The 21,945-nt window shown below is 45.7% G+C and overlaps 1 protein-coding gene across 2 annotated transcripts in view; it reads left to right on the forward strand.

Moving 5' to 3' along the window:
- The window catches only part of LOC135512724 (fibrillin-2-like), an 88,640-nt gene that overhangs the window by 53,573 nt on the left and 13,122 nt on the right, over window positions 1-21,945 (forward strand). For both annotated transcript variants that reach the window (XM_064935035.1, XM_064935036.1), the window contains exons 11-44: window positions 2,327-2,569; window positions 4,554-4,691; window positions 4,914-5,033; window positions 5,179-5,304; window positions 5,436-5,558; window positions 5,945-6,220; window positions 6,465-6,518; window positions 6,764-6,889; window positions 8,367-8,492; window positions 10,377-10,496; window positions 11,285-11,422; window positions 11,518-11,568; window positions 11,756-11,881; window positions 12,022-12,249; window positions 12,536-12,661; window positions 13,529-13,657; window positions 13,842-13,967; window positions 14,231-14,356; window positions 14,522-14,644; window positions 14,743-14,868; window positions 15,568-15,693; window positions 15,933-16,055; window positions 16,397-16,645; window positions 16,752-16,874; window positions 17,172-17,294; window positions 17,428-17,589; window positions 17,731-17,799; window positions 17,903-18,028; window positions 18,187-18,312; window positions 19,911-20,060; window positions 20,217-20,288; window positions 20,514-20,639; window positions 21,116-21,241; window positions 21,751-21,876. In XM_064935035.1, the coding sequence (XP_064791107.1) occupies window positions 2,327-2,569; window positions 4,554-4,691; window positions 4,914-5,033; window positions 5,179-5,304; window positions 5,436-5,558; window positions 5,945-6,220; window positions 6,465-6,518; window positions 6,764-6,889; window positions 8,367-8,492; window positions 10,377-10,496; window positions 11,285-11,422; window positions 11,518-11,568; window positions 11,756-11,881; window positions 12,022-12,249; window positions 12,536-12,661; window positions 13,529-13,657; window positions 13,842-13,967; window positions 14,231-14,356; window positions 14,522-14,644; window positions 14,743-14,868; window positions 15,568-15,693; window positions 15,933-16,055; window positions 16,397-16,645; window positions 16,752-16,874; window positions 17,172-17,294; window positions 17,428-17,589; window positions 17,731-17,799; window positions 17,903-18,028; window positions 18,187-18,312; window positions 19,911-20,060; window positions 20,217-20,288; window positions 20,514-20,639; window positions 21,116-21,241; window positions 21,751-21,876 (4,578 nt within the window). The remainder of the gene's footprint in view (window positions 1-2,326; window positions 2,570-4,553; window positions 4,692-4,913; window positions 5,034-5,178; window positions 5,305-5,435; window positions 5,559-5,944; window positions 6,221-6,464; window positions 6,519-6,763; window positions 6,890-8,366; window positions 8,493-10,376; window positions 10,497-11,284; window positions 11,423-11,517; window positions 11,569-11,755; window positions 11,882-12,021; window positions 12,250-12,535; window positions 12,662-13,528; window positions 13,658-13,841; window positions 13,968-14,230; window positions 14,357-14,521; window positions 14,645-14,742; window positions 14,869-15,567; window positions 15,694-15,932; window positions 16,056-16,396; window positions 16,646-16,751; window positions 16,875-17,171; window positions 17,295-17,427; window positions 17,590-17,730; window positions 17,800-17,902; window positions 18,029-18,186; window positions 18,313-19,910; window positions 20,061-20,216; window positions 20,289-20,513; window positions 20,640-21,115; window positions 21,242-21,750; window positions 21,877-21,945) is intronic.

Below are 21,945 nucleotides of genomic sequence, written 5' to 3' on the forward strand. Positions count from 1 at the left end.
CTGAGTAGAGTGTTGGAGGATATTTTGTAAATGACATCGCTGAAGTCACGGATTGGCAGGATAGTCAGATTTACGAGGGTATGTTTGACAGCATGAGTGAAGGATGTTTTGTTGTGAAATAGGGAGCCGATTCTATATTTAATTTTGGATTGGAGATGCTTAATGTGAGTCTGGAAGGAGAGTTTACAGTCTAACCAGACACCTAGGTATTTGTAGTTGTCCACATATTCTAAGTCAGGACCGTCCAGAGTAGTGATGGACGGGCGGGCAGGTACTGGCAGCGAGCATGCATTTAGTTTTACTTGCATTTAAAAGCAGTTGGAGGCCACGGAAGGAGAGTTGTAATGGCATAGAAGCTCGTCTGGAGGTTAGTTAACACAGTGTCCAAAGAAGGACCAGAAGTATACAGAATGGTATCGTCTGCATAGAGGTGGATCAGAGAATCACCAGCAGCAAGAGCGACATCATTGATGTATACAGAGAAAAGAGTCGGCCCGATAATTGAACCCTGTGGCACCCCCATAGAGACTGCACGAGGTCCGGACAACAGGCCCTCCGATTTTACACACTGAACTCTGTCTGAGAAGTAGTTGGTGAACCAGGTGAGGCAGTCATTTGAGAAACCAAGCCTGTTGAGTCTGCTGATAAGAATGTGGTGATTGAAGTCGAAAGCCTTGGCCAGGTCGATGAATACAGCTGCACAGTATTGTCTCCTATCGATGGCGGTTATGATATCATTTAGAACCTTGAGCGTGTCTGAGGTGCACCCATGACCAGCTCGGAAACCAGATTACATAGCGGAGAAGGTTTGGTGGGATTCGAAATGGTCGATCTGTTTGTTAACTTTAACTTTCGAAGACCTTGGAAAGGCAAGGTAGGATAGATATCAGTCTGTTGCAGTTTGGGACTAGAGTGTCTCCCCCTTTGAAGAGAGGGATGACCGCTCTAGACCCAAACTGTAACTGACAATGTAAGTGATCCACGGTCCCACATCCCCTCACCGTGGATAAAGTGCTGAAGAGTATGACCTCATGACTAAAAACAAAAGGAGAAAGATGATCTGGAGATGAACAGAACTGTGAGAAGACAATGACCGCGGTCTTGTCTATCGAGCTCTCATGCAGTTGAAGTCTGAAGTTTACATACTCTACACCTTAGCCAAATACATTTATACTCAGTTTTCACAATTCCTGACATTTAATCCAAGTAAAAATGCACTGTCTTAGGTCAGTTAGGATCACCACTTTATTTTAAGAATGTGAAATGTTAGAATAATAGTAGAGAGAATCCTTTTTTCAGCTTTTATTTCTTTCATCACATTCTCAGTGGGTCAGAAGTTTACATACACTCAATTCATATTTGGTAGCATTGCCTTTAAATTGTTTAACCTGGGTCAAACGTTTCGGATAGCTGTCCACAAGCTTCCCACATTAAGTTGGGTTAATTTTGGCTCATTCCTCCTGACAGAGCTGGTGTAACCGAGTCAGGTTTGTAGGCCTCCTTGCTCGCACACGCTTTTTCAGTTCTTCCCACAAATGTTCTATTGGATCGAGGTCAGGGCTTTGTGATGGCTACTCCAATACCTTGACCTCCGTGCTTCACGGTTGGGATGGTGTTCTTTGGCTTGCATGCCTCCCCCTTTTTCCTCCAAACATAACGATGGTCATTATGCTCAAACTGTTCTATTTTTGATTCATCAGACCAGAGAACATTTCTCCAAAATGTACTATCTTTGTCCCCATGTGTAGTTGCAAACCATAGTCTGGCTTTTTTATGGTGGTTTTGGAGCAGTGGCTTCTTCCTTGCTGAGCGGCCTTCACAAGGTCCTTTGCTGTTGTTCTGGGATTGATTTGCACTCTTCTCACCAAAGTACATTCATCTCTAGGAGACAGAACGTGTCTCCTTCCTGAGTGGTATGACGGCTGCGTGGTCCCGTGGTGTTTTATACTTGCGTACTATTGTTTGTACAGATGAACATGGTACCTTCAGGAATTTGGAAATTGCTCCCAAGGATGAACCAGACTTGTGGAGGTCTACAATTTTTATTCTGCGGTCTTGGCTGATTTCTTTTGATTTTGTCATAATGACAAGCAAAGAGGCACTGAGTTTGAAGGTAGGCTTTGAAATACGTCCACAGGTACACCTCCAATTGACTCAAATGATGTCAATTAGCCTATCGGAAGCTTGTAAAGCCATGACATCATTTTATGGAATTTTCCAGGTTCTTTGAAGGCACAGTCAACTTAGTGTATGTAAACTTCTGTGTGTGTATGGGAGTCATTTGAAGATGAACCAACATTAACCCTTTCCATGCTCTCTCCTGTAGATGAGTACAGAAGGCTGTGCATCGAAGGGGTTCCCCATGGCACAGGTAACGGAGGTTTCCCCCACGGAGTCTTCCCCAATGGTGGTGGCAGCAACGGTAACGGTTACAGCTACGGCTACAAGCTCAACCCAAACGGACCTAATGGCAATGGTCACCATGGCAACGGAGGAGGAATTGGAGGAGGGGGACAGGGAGGAGGAGGAGGAAATGGTTTCGGAGGAAACGGTGGGGGGCGTAATATTGGTGAGTTGGTTGGGCCTTGAAAAGTGTCAATTGGGTAGTGTTCTATAATCAGCTTGTGGTTTTACGTTTTGTATCGGAGATATTAGATGTTGTTTAAACCATAGAGATTATATTAAATTACTAATAGTTTAATTCCTTATTCTATGGTTTAAACTGAGTGTACAGTGCATTTGGAAAGTATTCAGACCCCTTGACTTTTTCCATATTTTGTTACGTTATACACAATACTCCATAATGACAAAGCAAAAAAATAATTTTTTGATTATGTTTGCAAATTTAGAAACCCTGAGGAAGGCACACTAATGCCGAAATGTCGGTAAATACCCATTAAATTGCTGGGAGATTATACATGGAGTGTGCGACTTTCTTTATTTCGATAGTTTATAGTTTATTCGCCATTAATCAGCGCCTCCACACAAACTATTATTCTGGCAGCTCAGGTTCTTTTTTTTTTTTGCAAATGTATAAAAAAAACTGAAATATCACATCTACGTAAGTATTCAGACCCTTTATTCAGTACTTTGTTGAAGCAATTACAGCCTCGAGTCTTGGCACACTTGTATTTAGGGAGTTTATCTATATATTGGGGAGTTTATCTATATATCCTTCTCTGCAGATCCTCTCAATCTCTGTCAGCTTGGATGGGGAGCAGGTCTCTCCAGAGATGTTCGATCAGGCTCAAGTCCGGGTTCTAGCTGGGCCACCCCAGGACATTCAGAGACTTGTCCCCAAGCCATTCCTGCGTTGTCTTGGCTGTGTGCTTAGCGTCGTTGTCCTGAGCGCTCTGGAGCAGGTTTTCATCAAGGATCTCTCTGTACTTTGCTCCATTCATCTTTCCCTTGATCCTGACTTGTCTCCCAGTCCCTGCCGCTGAAAAACATCCCCACAGCATGATGCTGCCACCTCCATGCTTCACCATAGGGATGGTGCCAGGTTTCCTCCAGATGTGACGCTTGGCATTCAGGCCAAAGAGTTCAATCTTGGTTTCATCTGACCAGAGAATCTTGTTTCTCATTGTCTGAGAGTCTTTAGGTGCCTTTTGGCAAACTCCAAGCAGGCTGTCATGACTGAGTAGTGGCTTCCATCTAGCCACTGTACCATAAAGGCCTGATTGATGGAGTTCTGCAGAGATGGTTGTCCTTCTGGAAGGTTCTCCCATCTCCACAGAGGAACTCTAGAGCTCTGTCAGAGTGGCCATCATGTTCTTGGTCCCTTCCCTGACCAAGGCCCTTCTCCCCCGATTGCTCAGTTTGGCCAGGCGGCTAGCTCAAGGAAGAGTCTTGGTGGTTCCAAACGTCTTCCATTTAAGAATGATGGAGGCCACTATGTTCTTAGGGACCTTCAATGCTGCAGAAATGTTTTGGTGCCCTTCCCCAGATCTGTGCATCGACACAATCCTGTCTCGGAGCTCTACGGACAATTCCTTCAACCTCGTGGCTTGGTTTTTGCTCTGACATGCACTGTCAACCATGGGGCCTTATATAGACAGGTGTGTGCCTTTCCAAATCATGTCCAATCAGTTGAATTTACCACAGGTGGACTCCAAGTTATAAAAACATCTCAAGGATGATCAATGGAAACAGGATGCACCTGAGCTCAATTTCGAGTCTCATAGCAAAGGGTCAGTTTTTTATTTGTAATATATTTGAATTTTCTAAAACCTGTTTCCGCTTTGTCATTAAAGGGCATTGTGTGTAGATTGATGAGGATTATACATTTTTTTATTTAATTTTAGTATACGGCTTTAATGTAACAAAATGTGGAAAGGGGTATGAATACTTTCCGAATGCACTGTATAGCCTGTTGATCAGTTCATGGACTAGGTCTTTTGAAGAAGAGATTGTATCTCAATGAGACTCACCTGAATGTCAAAATAATGAAGGGAGCAACCTTTCATCTCTTCATCTTCTTCACTGTGTTTTTGAGAATAATAAACCTTGGTTAGTAATGTAATGTAATTGTGTGTTGTGTTGTGTATCCTCAGTATCACTCAATGAGACCGTTGATGTGTGTAAACATTTCACCAACCTGTGTTTGAACGGACGCTGTATCCCCACCCCGACCAGCTACCGCTGTGAATGTAACATGGGCTACAGACAGGATGTACGCGGGGAGTGTATTGGTAAGCCCACGACAAAGTCAGTTAGGAAAATGACATATACTCCACTGCCATTTTCTGACCACACATGGGACTTCTCTTCTCTGATGTAAAACTCAGGGTATCTTTACACATTGGCATTGATTCTAACCTTTTTTAACACATATGAGAGTGTTTAGATTTGTCATTGGAGCACCCTGTGTTTTACTGATGAACTCATCTCTCCTCCTCTCCTCCCTCCTTCAGATGTGGATGAGTGCGTCAGCAACCCCTGTGTCAATGGAGACTGTGTCAACACACCTGGGTCGTACCACTGCAAGTGTCACGAAGGCTACCAGGGCACCCCCACCAAACAGGCCTGCATTGGTATGTCCCAATCACTCACCATGATCATTTTTTATTCCAACAGTTGGATGGTATGGATAGACTGGGTACGTTGGCCTTCTGGCGGTGTCCAGAACAGAAACAGAAGGGTACCTGACCTGGCTAACGGTCAAACTCCCCTCCACAGATATTGACGAGTGCATCGTGAACGGAGTGATGTGTCGTAACGGACGTTGTGTCAACACTGGCGGAAGCTTCCAGTGCATCTGCAACGCTGGCTTTGAACTCACTCCTGATGGAAAGAACTGCATAGGTAACAATGGACATTCAATTATATATTCGACCTACGGAATCTGTGGTAGATTATTGCACAACTAGGCCATTATAAATGACAACGTGTCTAGGCCATTATAAATGACAACGTGTCTCCCTGTGCTCTTCCAGATCATGATGAGTGTGCCACCACCAACATGTGTCTCAATGGAATGTGTATCAATGAGGATGGTAGCTTCAAGTGTATCTGTAAACCTGGCTTTGCCCTGGCACCTAACGGACGCTACTGCACAGGTATGTCATCTACCATACACTAGTTGCAGTTATCTGAAGTCAACAGAGTTGCAGTTGATCAACATCTATAGCAGTGGGGCCTGGTGGGAGGAGCTATATGAGGTTGGGCTCATTGTAACGGCTGGAATGGAATCAATGGAACGGAGTCAAACGTGTGGATTCCGTATGTTTCATACTGTTCCGTTGGTTCCATTCCAGCCGTTAACAATGAGCCCGTCCTCCCATAGCTCCTCCCACCAGCCTCCTATGATCTACAGATCATCTTCAAGGGAGCAGATTTCTCCTGGAGGGATTAATAAAGTGTTATTGAAGTGATTATCTAAATGAAATAAGGCGATACAATTATTTACTGTATCGCTTCCCTTCTTCTCTCCTTCCTCCCTCAGACATTGATGAGTGCCAGACCCCAGGCATCTGTATGAACGGACGCTGTATCAACTCTGAGGGCTCCTTCCGCTGTGAGTGCCCGCCAGGCCTGGCTATCGACGTGGACGGGAGAGTGTGTGTGGACACACACATGCGCACCACCTGCTACGGCGCCATCAAGATGGGCACGTGCTCGCGGCCCTTCCCGGGCGCCGTCACCAAGTCCGAGTGCTGCTGTGCCAGTCCAGAACACGGCTTCGGAGAGCCCTGCCTGCCCTGCCCTGCCCGCAACTCAGGTGACCAAAGCTGACCCTAACCCCACCAGCAAGCATCAGTGGTTTACATGTGCCGTTTTTAAGATCCTGTTAGCTCTGTTTCAGAATAGTTTCACATCACAGTTCAGATTCCAGGCTAAGATCCTGTAGAACTCTACCAAGTACTGCAGAAGTGATTGTTAGAATTATAATGTAAATGGTTGTTTTTTTTGTTACACTGGATATATTAGCAGGTGACTTACAGGTGTTTTTAATGGCCTTTCAGCTGAGTTCCAGGCCGTGTGCAGCAGTGGGATTGGCATCACCGCTGACGGCAGAGGTGAGTCATGTGACTTGTACGGTTCGATCTTAAGTCTGCGTGGTGTGGAGCCCTACTATCACTGACAGTTATTCTGACATTGAACAGGCCTCCCCTCGAACATTCCAATGCGTCCCTCCGAAAATGTGTGACTTTCCCGCCGAGTTTCAAATCACAGAGTGAAAAAAATGACAACGAATATGTTTGTTGGAGAGAGCCTTAATTAAGATGTGTCTCGTGTGGGTTTGTCCTCTGTGTCTCTTCAGACATCAACGAGTGTGCCTTGGACCCTGACATCTGTCAGAACGGCATGTGTGAGAACCTGAGAGGGAGCTACCGCTGCATCTGTAACATCGGCTACGAGTCCGACTCCAGTGGCAAGAACTGCGTGGGTGAGTCCAGGCTTCCTGTAGCCGCTCTCCGATGTCTGCTGGGGAAAGCAGCGACCCGAATGAGAGTCACGTTTCCAGATCTGAATATAACAGTGGTCCGAAGTCAAACTGAGTTCCATATCTGCTGTACTTTCGTGGTCTTAACTTTGACGTATGAACAAAGTTGGATGACCAATCGCTGATCATTTTAGACACTGGGGTTGATTGTTTTGGTTGGTTTGTGTTAGGGGAGAGTGTGGTCAATCCAGCCAATGGGGTAAGTTGAGCCACCCTTGTTTCTAGGAAACCATACACATAATTATTATTTTGATCAAGTATTTAGGAAGAGGTCGTCATTTCACGGAGTCTGTAAAGGAAGAAACCACTTGGGAAATGTGTTAAGCAAGTTAGGTCCAAAAAAGGAAACGTGTATCTAAATCAGGGTCTTGAAAGGGTAGATGGGTCGTATCTCCCAGCCCACCTATGAGTTACTCACCAATCAATTCTGAAAGTACATTTTCTCATGTGTTCAATGCAAACTGTCAGAAACATAACGCTCCTGGGTTCTGTCCAATCAAAGTCACATTACATTATCCGACCCTGGTTAGCCTCTGACTTAAAAACAGTGGTGTAAAGTACTTTTTAAAAAATACTTGAAAGTACCACTTAAGTTGTTTTTTGGGGTGATCTGTACTTTACTTTACTATTTATATTTTTGACAACTTTTACTTTTACTTCACTATATTCCTAAAGAAATGTATGTACTTTTTACTCCATACATTTTCCCTGACACACAAATGATTTATACTTTTTCTTCTACTTTTGATACTTAAGTATATTATGGCAATTACATTTACTTTTGATACTTAAGTAGATTTTAAACCAAATACTTTTAGACTTTTACTCAAGTATGATTGTACTTGGGCAACTTTTACTTTTACTTGAGTAATTTTACTTGAGTCATTTTATATGAAGGTATCTTGACTTTTACTCAAGTGTGACAATTGGGTACTTTTCCCTGCTTGAAAAGACAAACGTAACCCAATATCTGCCAATTAATTTCCAGCAATATTGACTGTGTATGCTCATTTGTCAATCACTCCGTATGTAGCCAGTTAACGATGCTAATGGGATAGGCATGATAGCCATGGTTTTAATAAAGATAGACATGGTTTTAAAAAGGTAGGTGTAATATTTCATTCAGTACAGAAGTTTGTAGGTGGTTTAACTTACCCTGTTTGTGGCTCAACTTACCCCATACCTTGCGGTAAGTTGTGCCAAGAGACCACTTTTTTGGAACAAGCAATTTTTTCAAAACTGTAATGTTTACATGAATTCTGATTATTTCCAGGAAAACACAACATCCTGAAATATAGGTAGATATCTTTGTTCGAGAGAATACTATTTCCGTTGGCGGAGTGATGAACTTAACCCCACTCTCCCCTACACTTGATCAACCGTGTTGTTTTCTTCTCCTCGACTCTTTCATGTCTCCCAGACATCAACGAGTGTCTCGTGAACCGTCTGCTGTGTGACAACGGCCTGTGTAGAAACACCCCCGGCAGCTACACCTGCTCCTGTCCCAAAGGCTTCGTCTTCAAGCCAGACTCTGAGACCTGCGAAGGTAAACACCTCATACAAACGCCAAAGGAGCAACAACTTTGTTCGAAGACTCAATGCATTAAAACACTCTTCAGTGCCATTTCATACCTTGCAGCTGTCTAATCGTCTAGACGTGCGTACACCTGCGACTGTTTAACACTTAAACACACATGGAGAGAAGGTAGTCAAATAGACCATCAAAATATATGACCACATGTTTGCTTACATCCTCTGTCCTTGAACCAATTTCATAACGTTTTCTGTCTTTGTTGTCATGACGTGACTTGTATTAATGTGATGACTGTTATTTATCAAATCAACGAACTATGTACAATTGTTACTAGATTCAATTAATCATGTAACAATTAACTCATTTGGAATTTGGGGCACCATGGAATAAGTGGTTTAAAGTGTTGCCATCTCCCAAATGAAACTCTAGAATATATATATAGAAGTTATATATCGATAACGGTCACTTATTAATCATTACCTCATATCAGTCTCATTCTGAACGTGGCAGACTTCTTGAATCCACAAGAACCCCAGCCTTTTCTGATTATTCAGTTCTACACCGTTTGATTTAATGATTTATTTACTAACTAACTAAATAATAACACAGAATGCACATGCACACTTACATGAGCCAAAAGTTCCTCGTGGACTGAGAAGATATGACGGCTTGTTACACAATGGAGAGGGTGTGGGGAAAGAGAGAGATAGAGAAAGGAACATTTATCGTGGATACATTCTCGGACTGTTCTCAAATGAATCCTATATCTTACACACGAGCTGCCGCCCGATTGGGTAAGAAATGCAATATATTTACGTGTAAGTTAGATGTCTTTGTTCGTTGTCTATCTCGGTTGAAATCAATCTATCCTTCTATGGGGAATGAGTCGATGGGTGTAATTCTCTGATTGTCCAACAGAGGTCACAATGTCCTTCATAGTTGTCTGTGGCTTCAATGATTCACCAGTGATTGTCTGAGGTGAGCTTCTCACCTCTTTTCTTCCTTGGGGAGATAGTCAAAGTTTTAGAACCCTTTACATGCACAGCTGCAGACTGTCAATGTTTTGGTCTAGTGAGGTTATTTTCTTTACCTTGTGTTGAGAGTTTCCGAGTTTCTAACCATTTCAATGTGTAGCCACATCTGCACACTTTCTGGTCTTAGAGTTTCAACCATTTGTAACGTTTAGCTCACGCTTCACGTCTGCTGGTCTGGTATGTAAATTCTTAGCGAGTACTTTTAAGCACTCTGGTCGAAAAGGGCTGTTCCATCACACTGACACGCTCTTCTGACTTCATTCGGGTGTGGCTTAGTTAATGTGCAACGGACATGAAAACTATGATCTTGTTCGAAAACTAAAATCACCTTCCTATCTTAACAAAACTTGTTTCATCGTTCTTCATATTGTATTAGCATCATATTGGATGGAAACTTGACAACTTCAATGTGTTTCCTTCCTAAGTTACAGTATTTGGTTCATACAGTTTTTAATAACATCACAAAATGAAAAGCAATATGACATGATTATTATTTAGATCCCCACTGACCATTCTTAACATTCCTATCTTAGAAATATTGTTCCAATGTTCACTTGTTTTGGACGTTATGGTTTTGGCAGCGAAAGTTTCCTGGAGGACAAAGCCATTCCTTTGGTTGGTACTGAAGAACAGGAGAGGGTTCTCTGCTGCATAAGATTTACAATTGGCACGAGGTGTCATAAAACTGGCCCAGAGCCGGCCTCTCCTCCTCTCTGTCAGCCATTTGCCAAGCTGATCTGAGGATCCTCGACCAGGAGAGTCATGACATTGTTGAAGTAAAAGCCTGTCTAGATGTTAAGGATGACCATTTACCTGGCTCTGCACTGCCATACCTAACCCTGCTCTGGTCCCTGTGTTTCAGATATCAACGAGTGTGACTCCAGCCCGTGTGTCAACGGAATCTGCCGCAACATCGCCGGGTCCTTCAACTGCGAGTGTTCTCACGGCAGCAAGCTGGACTCCACCAACACCATCTGCGTGGGTAAGAGGCCGAGGCGTCTGTCATAACTGGCCGACTTAAAATTGGACCCACATTTTTTTTTTAACGGCGGGGTCCTGAGGCAAACTTCTGTCAGAGAATCATCACATAGACAGTCAGAGTAAGGAGTGGGATGTGAGCCAAGGTTTCGAGCCTAATAGGCGTTTTAGAAGGTTTATACCACTAAATAAACAAGTCGATGTCAGCTTTGGGAGCATGTCCAGACGCATCTGAACATCCATCTACAGATGGAATCTGGGATGAGTCATTCGAATAAATACCAATGTGAGCCGGCCTTGTCAGTCTGATAGATTCCTGTGCTTTAAAATATAGAGCCGTTTTATTTTCAAAGCAGAGTCATATATTTGCTTCAAAGTCATCGCTCGGCGGCAAGAATGTAAATTGTGGTCGAGTTTTTGGGCTCGTGGTCTCGGGAGAGAAAATGCACATCCCGTTTGTTATGACTATGCTCTAAGTCCATTAGGAGTGCCATAGCAAATTATTAAAGTCATTGATGCATGTGTCTTGGTATAAGCAGCTGTTGAAAGGGCCACCTGTAGTTAGTTACTAACCACTGCCTGTAGTGTTGTGCTTGGAATGAATGTAGTATGAGAGATGTGTGTATGTGTGTTGATGCGTCACAGTACATTTGAATTGAAGGGCCTTTTCTTGGCAGGGTTCTCTTGATTGCCTTCACTTACCGACATTCTCTCTCTCTTTTTTCCCTCTCCCTCTCTCCTCCCTTTCTCTTCCTTCTCTCTCTCTCTCTCTCCCCCTTCCTCCCTCTACAGACAGCATGAAAGGAACGTGCTGGCTGAATATCCAAGATGGCCGCTGTGAGGTCAACATCAACGGCGCCACACTGAAGTCTGAGTGCTGCTCTACGCTGGGAGCCGCCTGGGGCAGTCCGTGTGAACGCTGCGAGATCGGTCAGTGCGAACACAAACGCACACAGACCTGTAGACAAACACACTCCTAATGAAGATACCGAGGTGTGTACGGTAACTGATGTCTCTCTCCACAGACACTGCCTGTTCCAGAGGGTTCGCTCGTATGAAGGGAGTCAATTGTGAAGGTAAAACACACATTGACCCCGACACACACACACACTGCTGCTACTGTCTATTATCCATTATGTTGGTAGCAGACATTCTCACAGTCATAATGACCCTCTGTCTCCCTCCCTGTGGTATTCCACTCCATCCCGATGAGTCATACAGTACAGTCATTCCTTTAATAACCCCCGATTCCCCCCCCTCCAGACATCAATGAGTGTGAGGTGTTCCCGGGGGTGTGTACCAACGGGCGCTGTGTCAACACCCAGGGCTCCTTCCTCTGTGAGTGTGCTGAGGGTCTCACCCTGGACGGGAGCGGACGCACCTGCGTGGGTAAGACAAGACCGTAACCGACGGAAACCTTGATAAACAAGCAAATTCGTCACACAAATGTGGTCACCAAAAATATTAGCATCTAGAGCCTACTGTGTGGTCAGCAGTACTGTATGTCCGTCCATCTGTCTGTCCCTCAGACGTGCGCAGCGAGCAGTGCTACATGAAGTGGCACGAGGATGAGTGTGGCGAACCGCTGCCCGGGCGCTACCGCGTGGACATGTGCTGCTGCTCGGTGGGCGCGGCCTGGGGCATCGACTGTGAGGAGTGTCCCAAGGTGGGAACCCCGGAGAACAAGGCCATCTGCCCCCGAGGACCAGGCTTCGCCAACCGAGGAGACATCCTGACTGGCAGACCTTTTTACAAAGGTAGGGATTGTCATTGTCCCGTTTTCCTTGTCTGAATGTCTTTTTTTTAGTGTCATTTACACATTTAGGGTCTATCCCAACTAGACTGAGGAGCTACAAAGAGCAAGTCAAATGATCAAATGCACAGGTGCCAGCCGTCCACAGCATCACATATCTAAACAACTAGAAATGTCTTTTGAGAAAATCATTACTGGATTAGATTTGGAAAAATAGCAATTTCATGTGAATTCCATACACAGTTCACCCCTGACCCTTGGCATTATTCTGTTATGTTCTTCTCCTGCAGATGTGAATGAGTGTAAGGTGTTCAGCGGCCTGTGTTCTCACGGAACGTGTCGCAACACCATCGGCAGCTTCAAGTGTCGCTGCAGCAGCGGCTTCGCCCTCAACATGGAGGAGAGGAACTGCACCGGTACGAGAGAGAGAAAGCATAGTCAGGTTTTTTTATACAATGAAAAAGCATCTTAACTAATTACGGAGAAATGTGTATCTTTAGTAAGTATCTTTGTATAAGATTTCTGTAGTATTTGAGCAAGTTTTAGGGTCATAAAATAAACTTGTGCTACAAACTCACTTGACGACACTGTTTGTTGACACAGCTGAATTTCCTCATGAGATCAGTAAATGAAGGTTGAATATTCCCTCTGTCTCCCCTCCCTCTCTCTCTTCCCTCTGTCTCTCTTCCCTCTCTTTCTTCCCTCTCTCTTCCCTCTCTTTCTTCCCTCTCTCCTCCCTCTGTCTCTCCTCCCTCTCTCTCCTCCCTCTCTCCTCCCTCTGTCTCTCCTCCCTATGTCTCCCCTCCCTGTCTCTCTTCCCTGTCTCTCCTCCCTCTCTCTCCTCCGCCTGTCTCCCCTCCCTGTCTCTCTTCCCTGTCTCTCTTCCCTCTGTCTCTCTTCCCTCTTTCTCTTCCCTCTGTCTCTCCTTCCTCTCTCTCTTCCCTCTCTCTCTCTTCCCTCTCTCTCTCTTCCCTCTCTCTCTTCCCTCTGTCTCTCCTCCCTCTGTCTCTCCTCCCTCTGTCTCTCCTCCCTCTCTCCTCCCTCTGTCTCTCCTCCCTCTGTCTCTCCTCCCTCTGTCTCTCCTCCCTCTCTCCTCCCTCTCTCCTCCCTCTGTCTCTCTTCCCTGTCTCTCTTCCCTCTGTCTCTCTTCCCTCTCTCTCTTCCCTCTCTCTCTTCCATCTGTCTCCCATCCCTCTCTCTCTTCCCTCTGTCTTTCTTCCCTCTCTCTTCCCCCTCTCTCTTCCCTCTCTCTCCTCCCTCTGTCTCTCCTCCCACTCCCACAGATATTGACGAATGTCGTATCTCTCCGGACCTGTGTGGCCATGGCACCTGTGTGAACACCCCCGGCAGCTTCGAGTGTGAATGCTTCGAGGGCTACGAGAGCGGCTTCATGATGATGAAGAACTGCATGGGTGAGTGGGGGAACACACATATAACTCTCCCGTTGACGGGAGAGTGGGAGAACTTCCTCCGAGATCATTATTGAATGTTGACCTTGTTGCACTCTCTCCCTCTCTCTCTTCTATCTTTCTCCTTCTCGCTCTCCCTCCGTCTCTCTCTCTCCTACCTTTCTTCCTCTCCCTCTCTCCCCTGCAGATATTGATGAGTGTGAGAGGAACACACTGCTGTGTCAAGGAGGCGCCTGTCTGAACACAGAGGGGAGTTACGAGTGTGAATGTCCCCCCGGACACCAGCTGAGCCCCGATGGCTCCTCCTGCGAAGGTAGTCAAACAGTATATCACTGCACAGTGCATAGTATACAGCACACACACACACACACACGCACGCACTTTACATCACCTAAAATATGAGACATGTTAGATCACTGTTTTGGCGTTTTACATCATCCTCAAGTCATCTGGGATACATGTTCAAGTTCACCAGACAGTAAACGGTATTCTCTCCTACATGATGTTGTCTACTGTGGTGGCTAATTCCTTTGATTGAAGCTGACTCTAACTGTCACTGTCTCTGTGTGTTTCCAGATGTGAACGAGTGCCAGCTGAGCAACAACCTGTGTAAGAACGGCCACTGTGTCAACATGGTGGGGAACTACCAGTGCTCCTGTGACACGGGCTACCAGGTTACGCCAGACAGACAGGGCTGTGTGGGTGAGTGACCACCTGACTGAGACATGTCATCATTTGTCTCGTGGATGTTAGCACCGTGGTTGTTGGCCATTTCAAAGCGTCACATCCGAAACTTGACCAGAAAAAGCACCGCTTCAGTGTCCGTTTGTGTGTGTCTATGCTTACCTGTAACCCGTCTGATTGCAGATATTGATGAGTGTACCATCATGAACGGTGGCTGTGACACACACTGTACCAACTCAGAGGGCAGCTACGAGTGCAGCTGTAGTGAGGGCTACGCTCTCATGCCCGACCTCAGAACCTGCGCTGGTAAGTCACACAGTAACGCAATGCACCCGCGTGCTATACATACACACGTAGTATGGTGTAGAAACACACAGTCACACTCGTTCTCTCCCCTTGTCCAGACATCGATGAGTGCGAGGACAGCCCTGATATCTGTGACGGGGGTCAGTGTACCAACGTCCCCGGAGAGTACCGCTGTCTCTGCTACGACGGATTCATGGCCTCCATGGATATGAGGACCTGCATTGGTGAGATGTACACCGTGTTCTCTTCTCCTGCTCTCTCTCTCGATCTCTCTCTATCCATCTCTCAATCTCTCTCTCCCTCTCTTCTCTTCCCTCCCTCTCTCTCCCTCCCCCATCCCTCTAATTTTACCCTTACCTGTTAGACATATATTTTACTCCTCTGTCCCCTCTCCAAGACCAGTTAACTCATGTTCCTCTGTGTGTGTGTTCCTCTGTGTGTGTGTTCCTCTGTGTGTGTTCCTCTGTGTGTGTGTTCCTCTGTGTGTGTTCCTCTGTGTGTATGTTCCTCTGTGTGTGTTCCTCTGTGTTGTGTGTTCCATTATGTGTGTTCCTCTGTGTTGTGTGTTCCTCTGTGTTGTGTGTTCCATTATGTGTGTTCCTCTGTGTTGTGTGTTCCATTATGTGTGTTCCTCTGTGTTGTGTGTTCCTCTGTGTTGTGTGTTCCATTATGTGTGTTCCTCTGTGTTGTGTGTTCCATTATGTGTGTTCCACTGTGTGTATTCCATTGTGTTGTGTGTGTTCCTGTGTGTGTGTGTTCCTCTGGGTGTGTTCCATTATGTGTGTTCCTCTGTGTGTATTCCATTGTGTTGTGTGTGTTCCATTGTGTGTGTTCCTCTGTGTGTGTTCCATTGTGTTGTGTGTGTTCCTGCGTGTGTGTGTGTTCCTCTGTGTTGTGTGTGTTCCTCTGTGTGTGTGTATCAGATGTGAACGAGTGTGAGCTGAACCCTAACATCTGTCTGCATGGGGACTGTGAGAACACCAAGGGATCCTTCATCTGTCACTGTCAGCTGGGATACTTTGTCAAGAAGGGCTCCACCGGCTGCACAGGTACAGTGTACACACACACACACACACCGTACAACACCATGGGCTACACACACGCTGGTCCTAACTGTAAGGCTATTTACTGTAAAACACTATCTTAGTTATGACGATGTCATGTAGCTTTGGTCATTTTTTACTTCTGTGGATAACGCCCGGTATAAGCCAGAGTACAGACAGCATGAGAGAGGCACTCACATGTCTTGTCTCTACATTTATCTCTCTGCTGTTTTTCCTTCTCCTAGATATCGATGAGTGTGAGATTGGAGCCCATAACTGTGACATGCATGCTGCCTGCGTCAACGTTCCCGGAAGCTTCAAGTGTCGCTGTCGTGACGGCTGGGTGGGGGACGGCATCAAGTGTGTGGGTGAGTATACTAGTGCTGGGCTGGAACAAAAGCCTGTTAAATGACATTTTAAAAATATGTAATTTAGCAGACACTTTTATCGAGAGCAACTTACAGTCACGCGTGCGTATATTTTTAGGTATGGATGGTCGTGGGAATCAAACCCACAACTTTGACATTGTAAGCACTGTGCTCTACCAACTGAGCCATACGTTCGTTAACTCTCTAGAAACCGGAGATGTCTACAGTAGTTTATCTCTACAGTACTTCTCAGAATCGGTTCTTGAATTGTCATTGCGCGGCTGCCTCGTCTATGGACACCAAGTGAACTGGTTATGTTTGACCCTCCTCTCTCCCTGTAGACGTGGATGAGTGTTCCACTGAGGAGCACAACTGCAACCTCAACGCAGACTGTGTCAACACTCCAGGCTCCTACCGCTGTGCCTGCAAGGAGGGCTTCAATGGGGATGGCTTCTCCTGTTCTGATATGGATGAGTGTGCTGACAACGTGAACCTGTGTGAGAACGGCCAGTGTCTGAACGCTCCGGGTGGCTACCGCTGCGAGTGTGAGATGGGCTTCACCCCTACTGAGGACAGCAAGGCCTGCCAGGGTCAGAATAACACACACGCACACACACACACACACACACACACACACACACACACCATCGTTCTGACCATAGCCACTGACCGTATCTTTCTCTCCCTCTCCGGTAGATATCGACGAGTGTAACTTCCAGAACATCTGTGTGTTTGGAACGTGTCAGAACCTCCCGGGGATGTTCCGGTGTGTGTGTGACGACGGCTACGAGCTGGACCGCAGCGGAGGAAACTGCACTGGTGAGAAGCACACACCCTCTACCACACTCTGATAACTCTGCCACGGCATCACGACCAAGACAATCTGGCAGCCCTCATATTTCAAGTCTGTGACTTTATCAAGGCTCTATCTGCTTTCTCCAGTCCTCTCAGTCTAAGTGCATAGCTTTCATATAGTGCATGTGTGTGGTTATAGCATGTGTGTGTGGATCTATTTGTGTTATTTAATGTTGGTCATGAAGTGTGTGTTTGTGTGTGTGTGTGTGCGTGCGTGTGTGTGCGTGCGTGTGCGTGTGTGTGCGCGTGCGCGTGTTCCAGACATTAACGAATGTGCGGACCCTGTGAACTGCATCAACGGCTTGTGTGTGAACACACCAGGAAGCTACCTGTGTAACTGCCCTCCGGACTTCGAGCTCAATCCAACTGGAGTGGGCTGTGTGGGTGAGTACTGGACACCTGGCATCAGAGCAATGCTAATGTCTGGTAGCCATGGAGATGAAGACTCCTCAGCCAATGAGTGAGTGGCAGGAAGTGTTGATGGGTGTGTAACAATAATTCCTTTCCCTCATCTCAGACACACGAGTGGGCAACTGTTTCCTGGACACGTTGGCGCGTGGCGACGGTGGCATCTCCTGCAGCGCTGAGATCGGCGTGGGCGTCACCCGCGCCTCCTGCTGCTGCTCCCTGGGGGGAGCCTGGGGAAACCCCTGTGAACTCTGCCCCCCCATCAACTCCAGTACGTACTATAAAGCTTGGTCGAACCAAATCATGACAGACATGCTCTTTTTGTAGACAAACAAAACATCTTGGCCAATTCCACATATATTTTTGAGGTAAATGTGGTATGATCTCTTTGGGGTTGTTTTTTTGTCTGTAGCGGAGTACAAGACACTGTGTCCCGGAGGAGAGGGCTTCAGACCTAACCCCATCACTGTCATCCTGGAAGGTAAACACTGTTCGTCCATATCTTATTATCCCGTTGTATTTATTAAGAGTATGTCCCAACAAACTAAACCGGACTCCTCCCCTTCTCCCACTGCCCCGACCAGACATTGATGAGTGCCAGGAGCTGCCAGGCCTGTGCCAGGGTGGCAACTGTGTCAACACCTTCGGTAGCTTCCAGTGTGAGTGCCCCGCAGGCTACTACCTCAACGAGGAGACACGCATCTGCGAGGGTAAGAGGGAAAAGGTCACAGAAGGGTCAAATGAGGTCTTTCTCCGGACTTTCCTAGTATTCATCTGATTCAGTTGACTGCCTAAAGCCCAAAATAGTAAAAGATAATAAAAGACAGTACTGTGTGTAACCATGTGTATTCTGTGTTTGTGTGTGTAGATATTGATGAGTGCACAGCCCACATTGGAATCTGTGGCCCTGGTACCTGCTATAACACCTTGGGGAACTACACCTGCGTGTGTCCTCCTGAGTACATGCAGGTCAACGGAGGAAACAACTGCATGGGTGAGTCAGACCACACTGAATGGTACTTACTAAATGATATATACAGTAAACAGTCAAAAGTTTAGACACACCTACTCATTCAAAGGTTTTTCTTTATTTTTACTATTTTAATAGTGAAGACATCAAAACTATCAAATGACACATATGGAATCATGTAGTAACCAACAAAGTGTTAAACAAATCAAAATAGATATTAGATTCTTCAAAGTAGCCACCCTTTGCCTTGATGACAGCTTTGCACACTCTTGGCATTCTCTCAACAAGCTTCATGAGGAATGCTTTTCTTGAAGGACTTCCCACATATGCTCAGCACTTGTTGGCTGATTTTCCTTCACTCTGCAGCCCAACTCATCCCAAACCATCTCAATTGGGTTGAGGTCAGATGATTGTGGAGGCCAGGTCATCTGATGCAGCACTCCATCACTCTCCTTGGTCAAATAGGCCTTACACAGCCTGGAGGTGTGTTTTGGGTCCTTGCCCAGTTGAAAAACAAATGATAGTCCCATAAAACGCAAATCTGATGGGATGTCGTATCGCTGCAGAATGCTGTGGTAGCCATGCTGTTTAAGTGTTCCTTGAATTCTAAATAAGTCACAGACAGTGTCACCAGCAAAGCACCCCCACACCATCACACCTCCTCCTTGCTTCATGATGGGAACCACACATGCGGAGATCATCTGTTCACCTACTCTGCGTCTCACAAAGACACGGCGGTTGGAACCAAAAATCTTACATTTGGACTCATCAGACCAAAGGACAGATTTCCCCTAGTCTCATGTCCATGTCTTGTGTTTCTTGGCCCAAGCAAGTCTCTTCTTATTATTGGTGTCCTTTAGTAGTGTTTTCTTTGCAACAATTCGACCATGAAGGCCTGATTCACATAGTCTCCTCTGAACAGTTGATGTTGAGATGTGTCTGTTACTTGAACTCTGTGAAGCATTTATTTGGGCTGCAATTTCTGAAGCTGGTAACTAATGAACTTATCCTCTGCAGCAGGGGTAACTCTGCATCTTCCTTTCCTGTGGCGGTCCTCATGAGAGCCAGTTTCATCATAGCGCTTGATGGTTTTTGCGACTGCACTTGAAGAAACTTGAAAAGTTCTTGAAATTTTCCAGATTGACTGACCTTCATGTCTTACAATAATGATGGACTGTCGTTTCTCTTTGCTTATTTGAGATGTTATTGCCATGATATAGACTTGGTCTTTTACCAAATAGGGCTATCTTCTGTATACCACCCCTACCTTGTCACAACACAACTGATTGGCTCAGAATCATTAAGAAACAAAGAAAATGAACATGTTAATTGAAGACTACCTCATAAAGCTAGTTTAGAGAATTCCAAAAGTTTGCAAAGCTGTCATCAAGGCAAAGGGTGGCTACTTTGAAGAATCTCAAATAGAAAATATATTTTGATTTGTATAACACTGTTTTGGTTGCTACATGATTCCACGCAATAATTGTGTGTGTGTGTGTGTGTGCGAATAAACATACAAACAGTTTAGTAACGGTTTACAAACGACAAGCAATTTACAAACAGCTAATGAGTTGTGTGTTTATGATGAGTAATTCTCAACCCCGTCTCTGCTGACATCACAGACATGAGGAAGAGCGTGTGTTACCGCAACTTCAACGACACGTGTGAGAACGAGCTGTCGTTCAACATGACCAAGAAGATGTGCTGCTGTGCCTACAACGTGGGCAAAGCCTGGAACAAGCCCTGTGAAGCCTGCCCTACCCCTGTCACCTGTGAGCTGGAACATAAGACACTCGCACACACACTCGCATAAACACACATATACACACTCATAGACACACTACCTCCAACTCTTTCATGACAGCCTCTAAATACAGTATGTTCTTGGTGCCTAAGTTCACGCAGTCGTTTTGTCCTCTCTGCCACAGCGGAGTACCAGGTACTGTGTGGAAACCAGGCTCCTGGGTTCATCATAGACATCCACACGGGCAAGCCCATCGGTAAGGTCAACAGTAGGTCAAATAGGTCATTCTGGCCTACTGCTTGTTCAGAACAGAAACTGCTGAACTGCCAAAACCGATAGATACTATAATCATTGTTATTATGTGGTACTACTGTAGAACCATAATAATCAAATATGATACGGTGCTATTATATAGTGGCTTTATGGAGTAGCTTTGTGAGTGAATGACTTCTAACAGAGCTGTTGCTGTGTTGTTCGCTAGATATTGATGAGTGTCGAGAGATCCCGGGGATATGTGCAAACGGAGTGTGTATCAACCAGATAGGAAGCTTCCGCTGTGAATGTCCCATGGGCTTCAGCTACAACAATATACTGCTCATCTGTGAAGGTAAGGCTCAGACACACACACACACACACACACACACACACACACACACACACACAATCATCAACTTTTTCCATCTCATAAAAAAAAATGATCGTAAACATTCCCTCATATACACATACGTACACACTTTATGTGGCCCTCAAACCAAATGTACCCGCACACAACACACACACACACGCACATCCACACACTCACACTTAATAAGCAGTAAAGTTAATGTTGCCCTCTCTCTCCCACATGAATTGTGAAGACAGACAGCAGAGTATACTGGCCCTGTAGGGGCCTAATGGCAGGGTCTGCCAGTCCAGGGGACTTAAATCACGCTAAAGCACCGAGGAACTGAACCCCAGCCAGTCTGGCACTGTTCTGTTTGGCCCTCCTCAGCCTCTGCATTACCTCACACTGGGCTTTTACTAGACAGTTATGACCACTGTGACTGATGGTCGCTGCCCGCTCTTGTTTTTCATTCCCTCCAGATATTGACGAGTGTAACAGCGGAGACAACCTGTGCCAACGCAACGCCAACTGTATCAACATCCCAGGGAGCTACCGCTGCGAGTGCTCACCAGGCTTCAAGCTGTCCCCAAGTGGGGCCTGCGTGGGTGAGTCCCAACTCTGTGCCCGGGGGCCTCGAGGATTTACCATCTCAGAACAAAAGGGGGTGGAGAGATGAGATTATGTTGATAGTTTATAAGTGAAATGTACTACGGTGAGTTACCCTGTTGAGAGATAATTGTTTTGAGAGTTAGATGGTTTATTAGTCAATGGGAAAACACACTGAGATGATCAATATTAATGTATTTCATCTCCCCTACTACCATACCCCGTTCAAAGGCACTTAAATATGTTGTCTTGCCAATTCACCCTCTGAATAGCACACATACACAATCCATGTCTCAATTGTCTCAAGGCTTAAAAACCCTTCTTTAACCTGTCTCCTCCCCTTCATCTAAGGGATCATAGCTTTCACCTGGATTCACCTGGTCAGTCTATGTCATGGAAATACTCTGTGTACTCTGTATATTTATGATCTCAATGGAACTTCCTGGTTAGATCGTTTATTTTAAATAAACTAAAAAGGTGTGTATCTTCTCTCCCTGTGTGTGTGTAGACCGCAACGAGTGCCAGGAGATCCCTAACGTGTGTAGCCACGGAGAGTGTATCGACACCCAGGGCAGCTACCGCTGTCTCTGCCACAACGGCTTCAAGGCCACCGCCGACCAGACAATGTGCATGGGTGAGTAAAGAGTCCCAGTAAACTCAGTAGACCTACCATAGACTTACCACACAGTAGACACTCTACAGT

This window comes from Oncorhynchus masou, chromosome 24, assembly GCF_036934945.1.
Source record: "Oncorhynchus masou masou isolate Uvic2021 chromosome 24, UVic_Omas_1.1, whole genome shotgun sequence".
Lineage (NCBI taxonomy): Eukaryota > Metazoa > Chordata > Actinopteri > Salmoniformes > Salmonidae > Oncorhynchus > Oncorhynchus masou.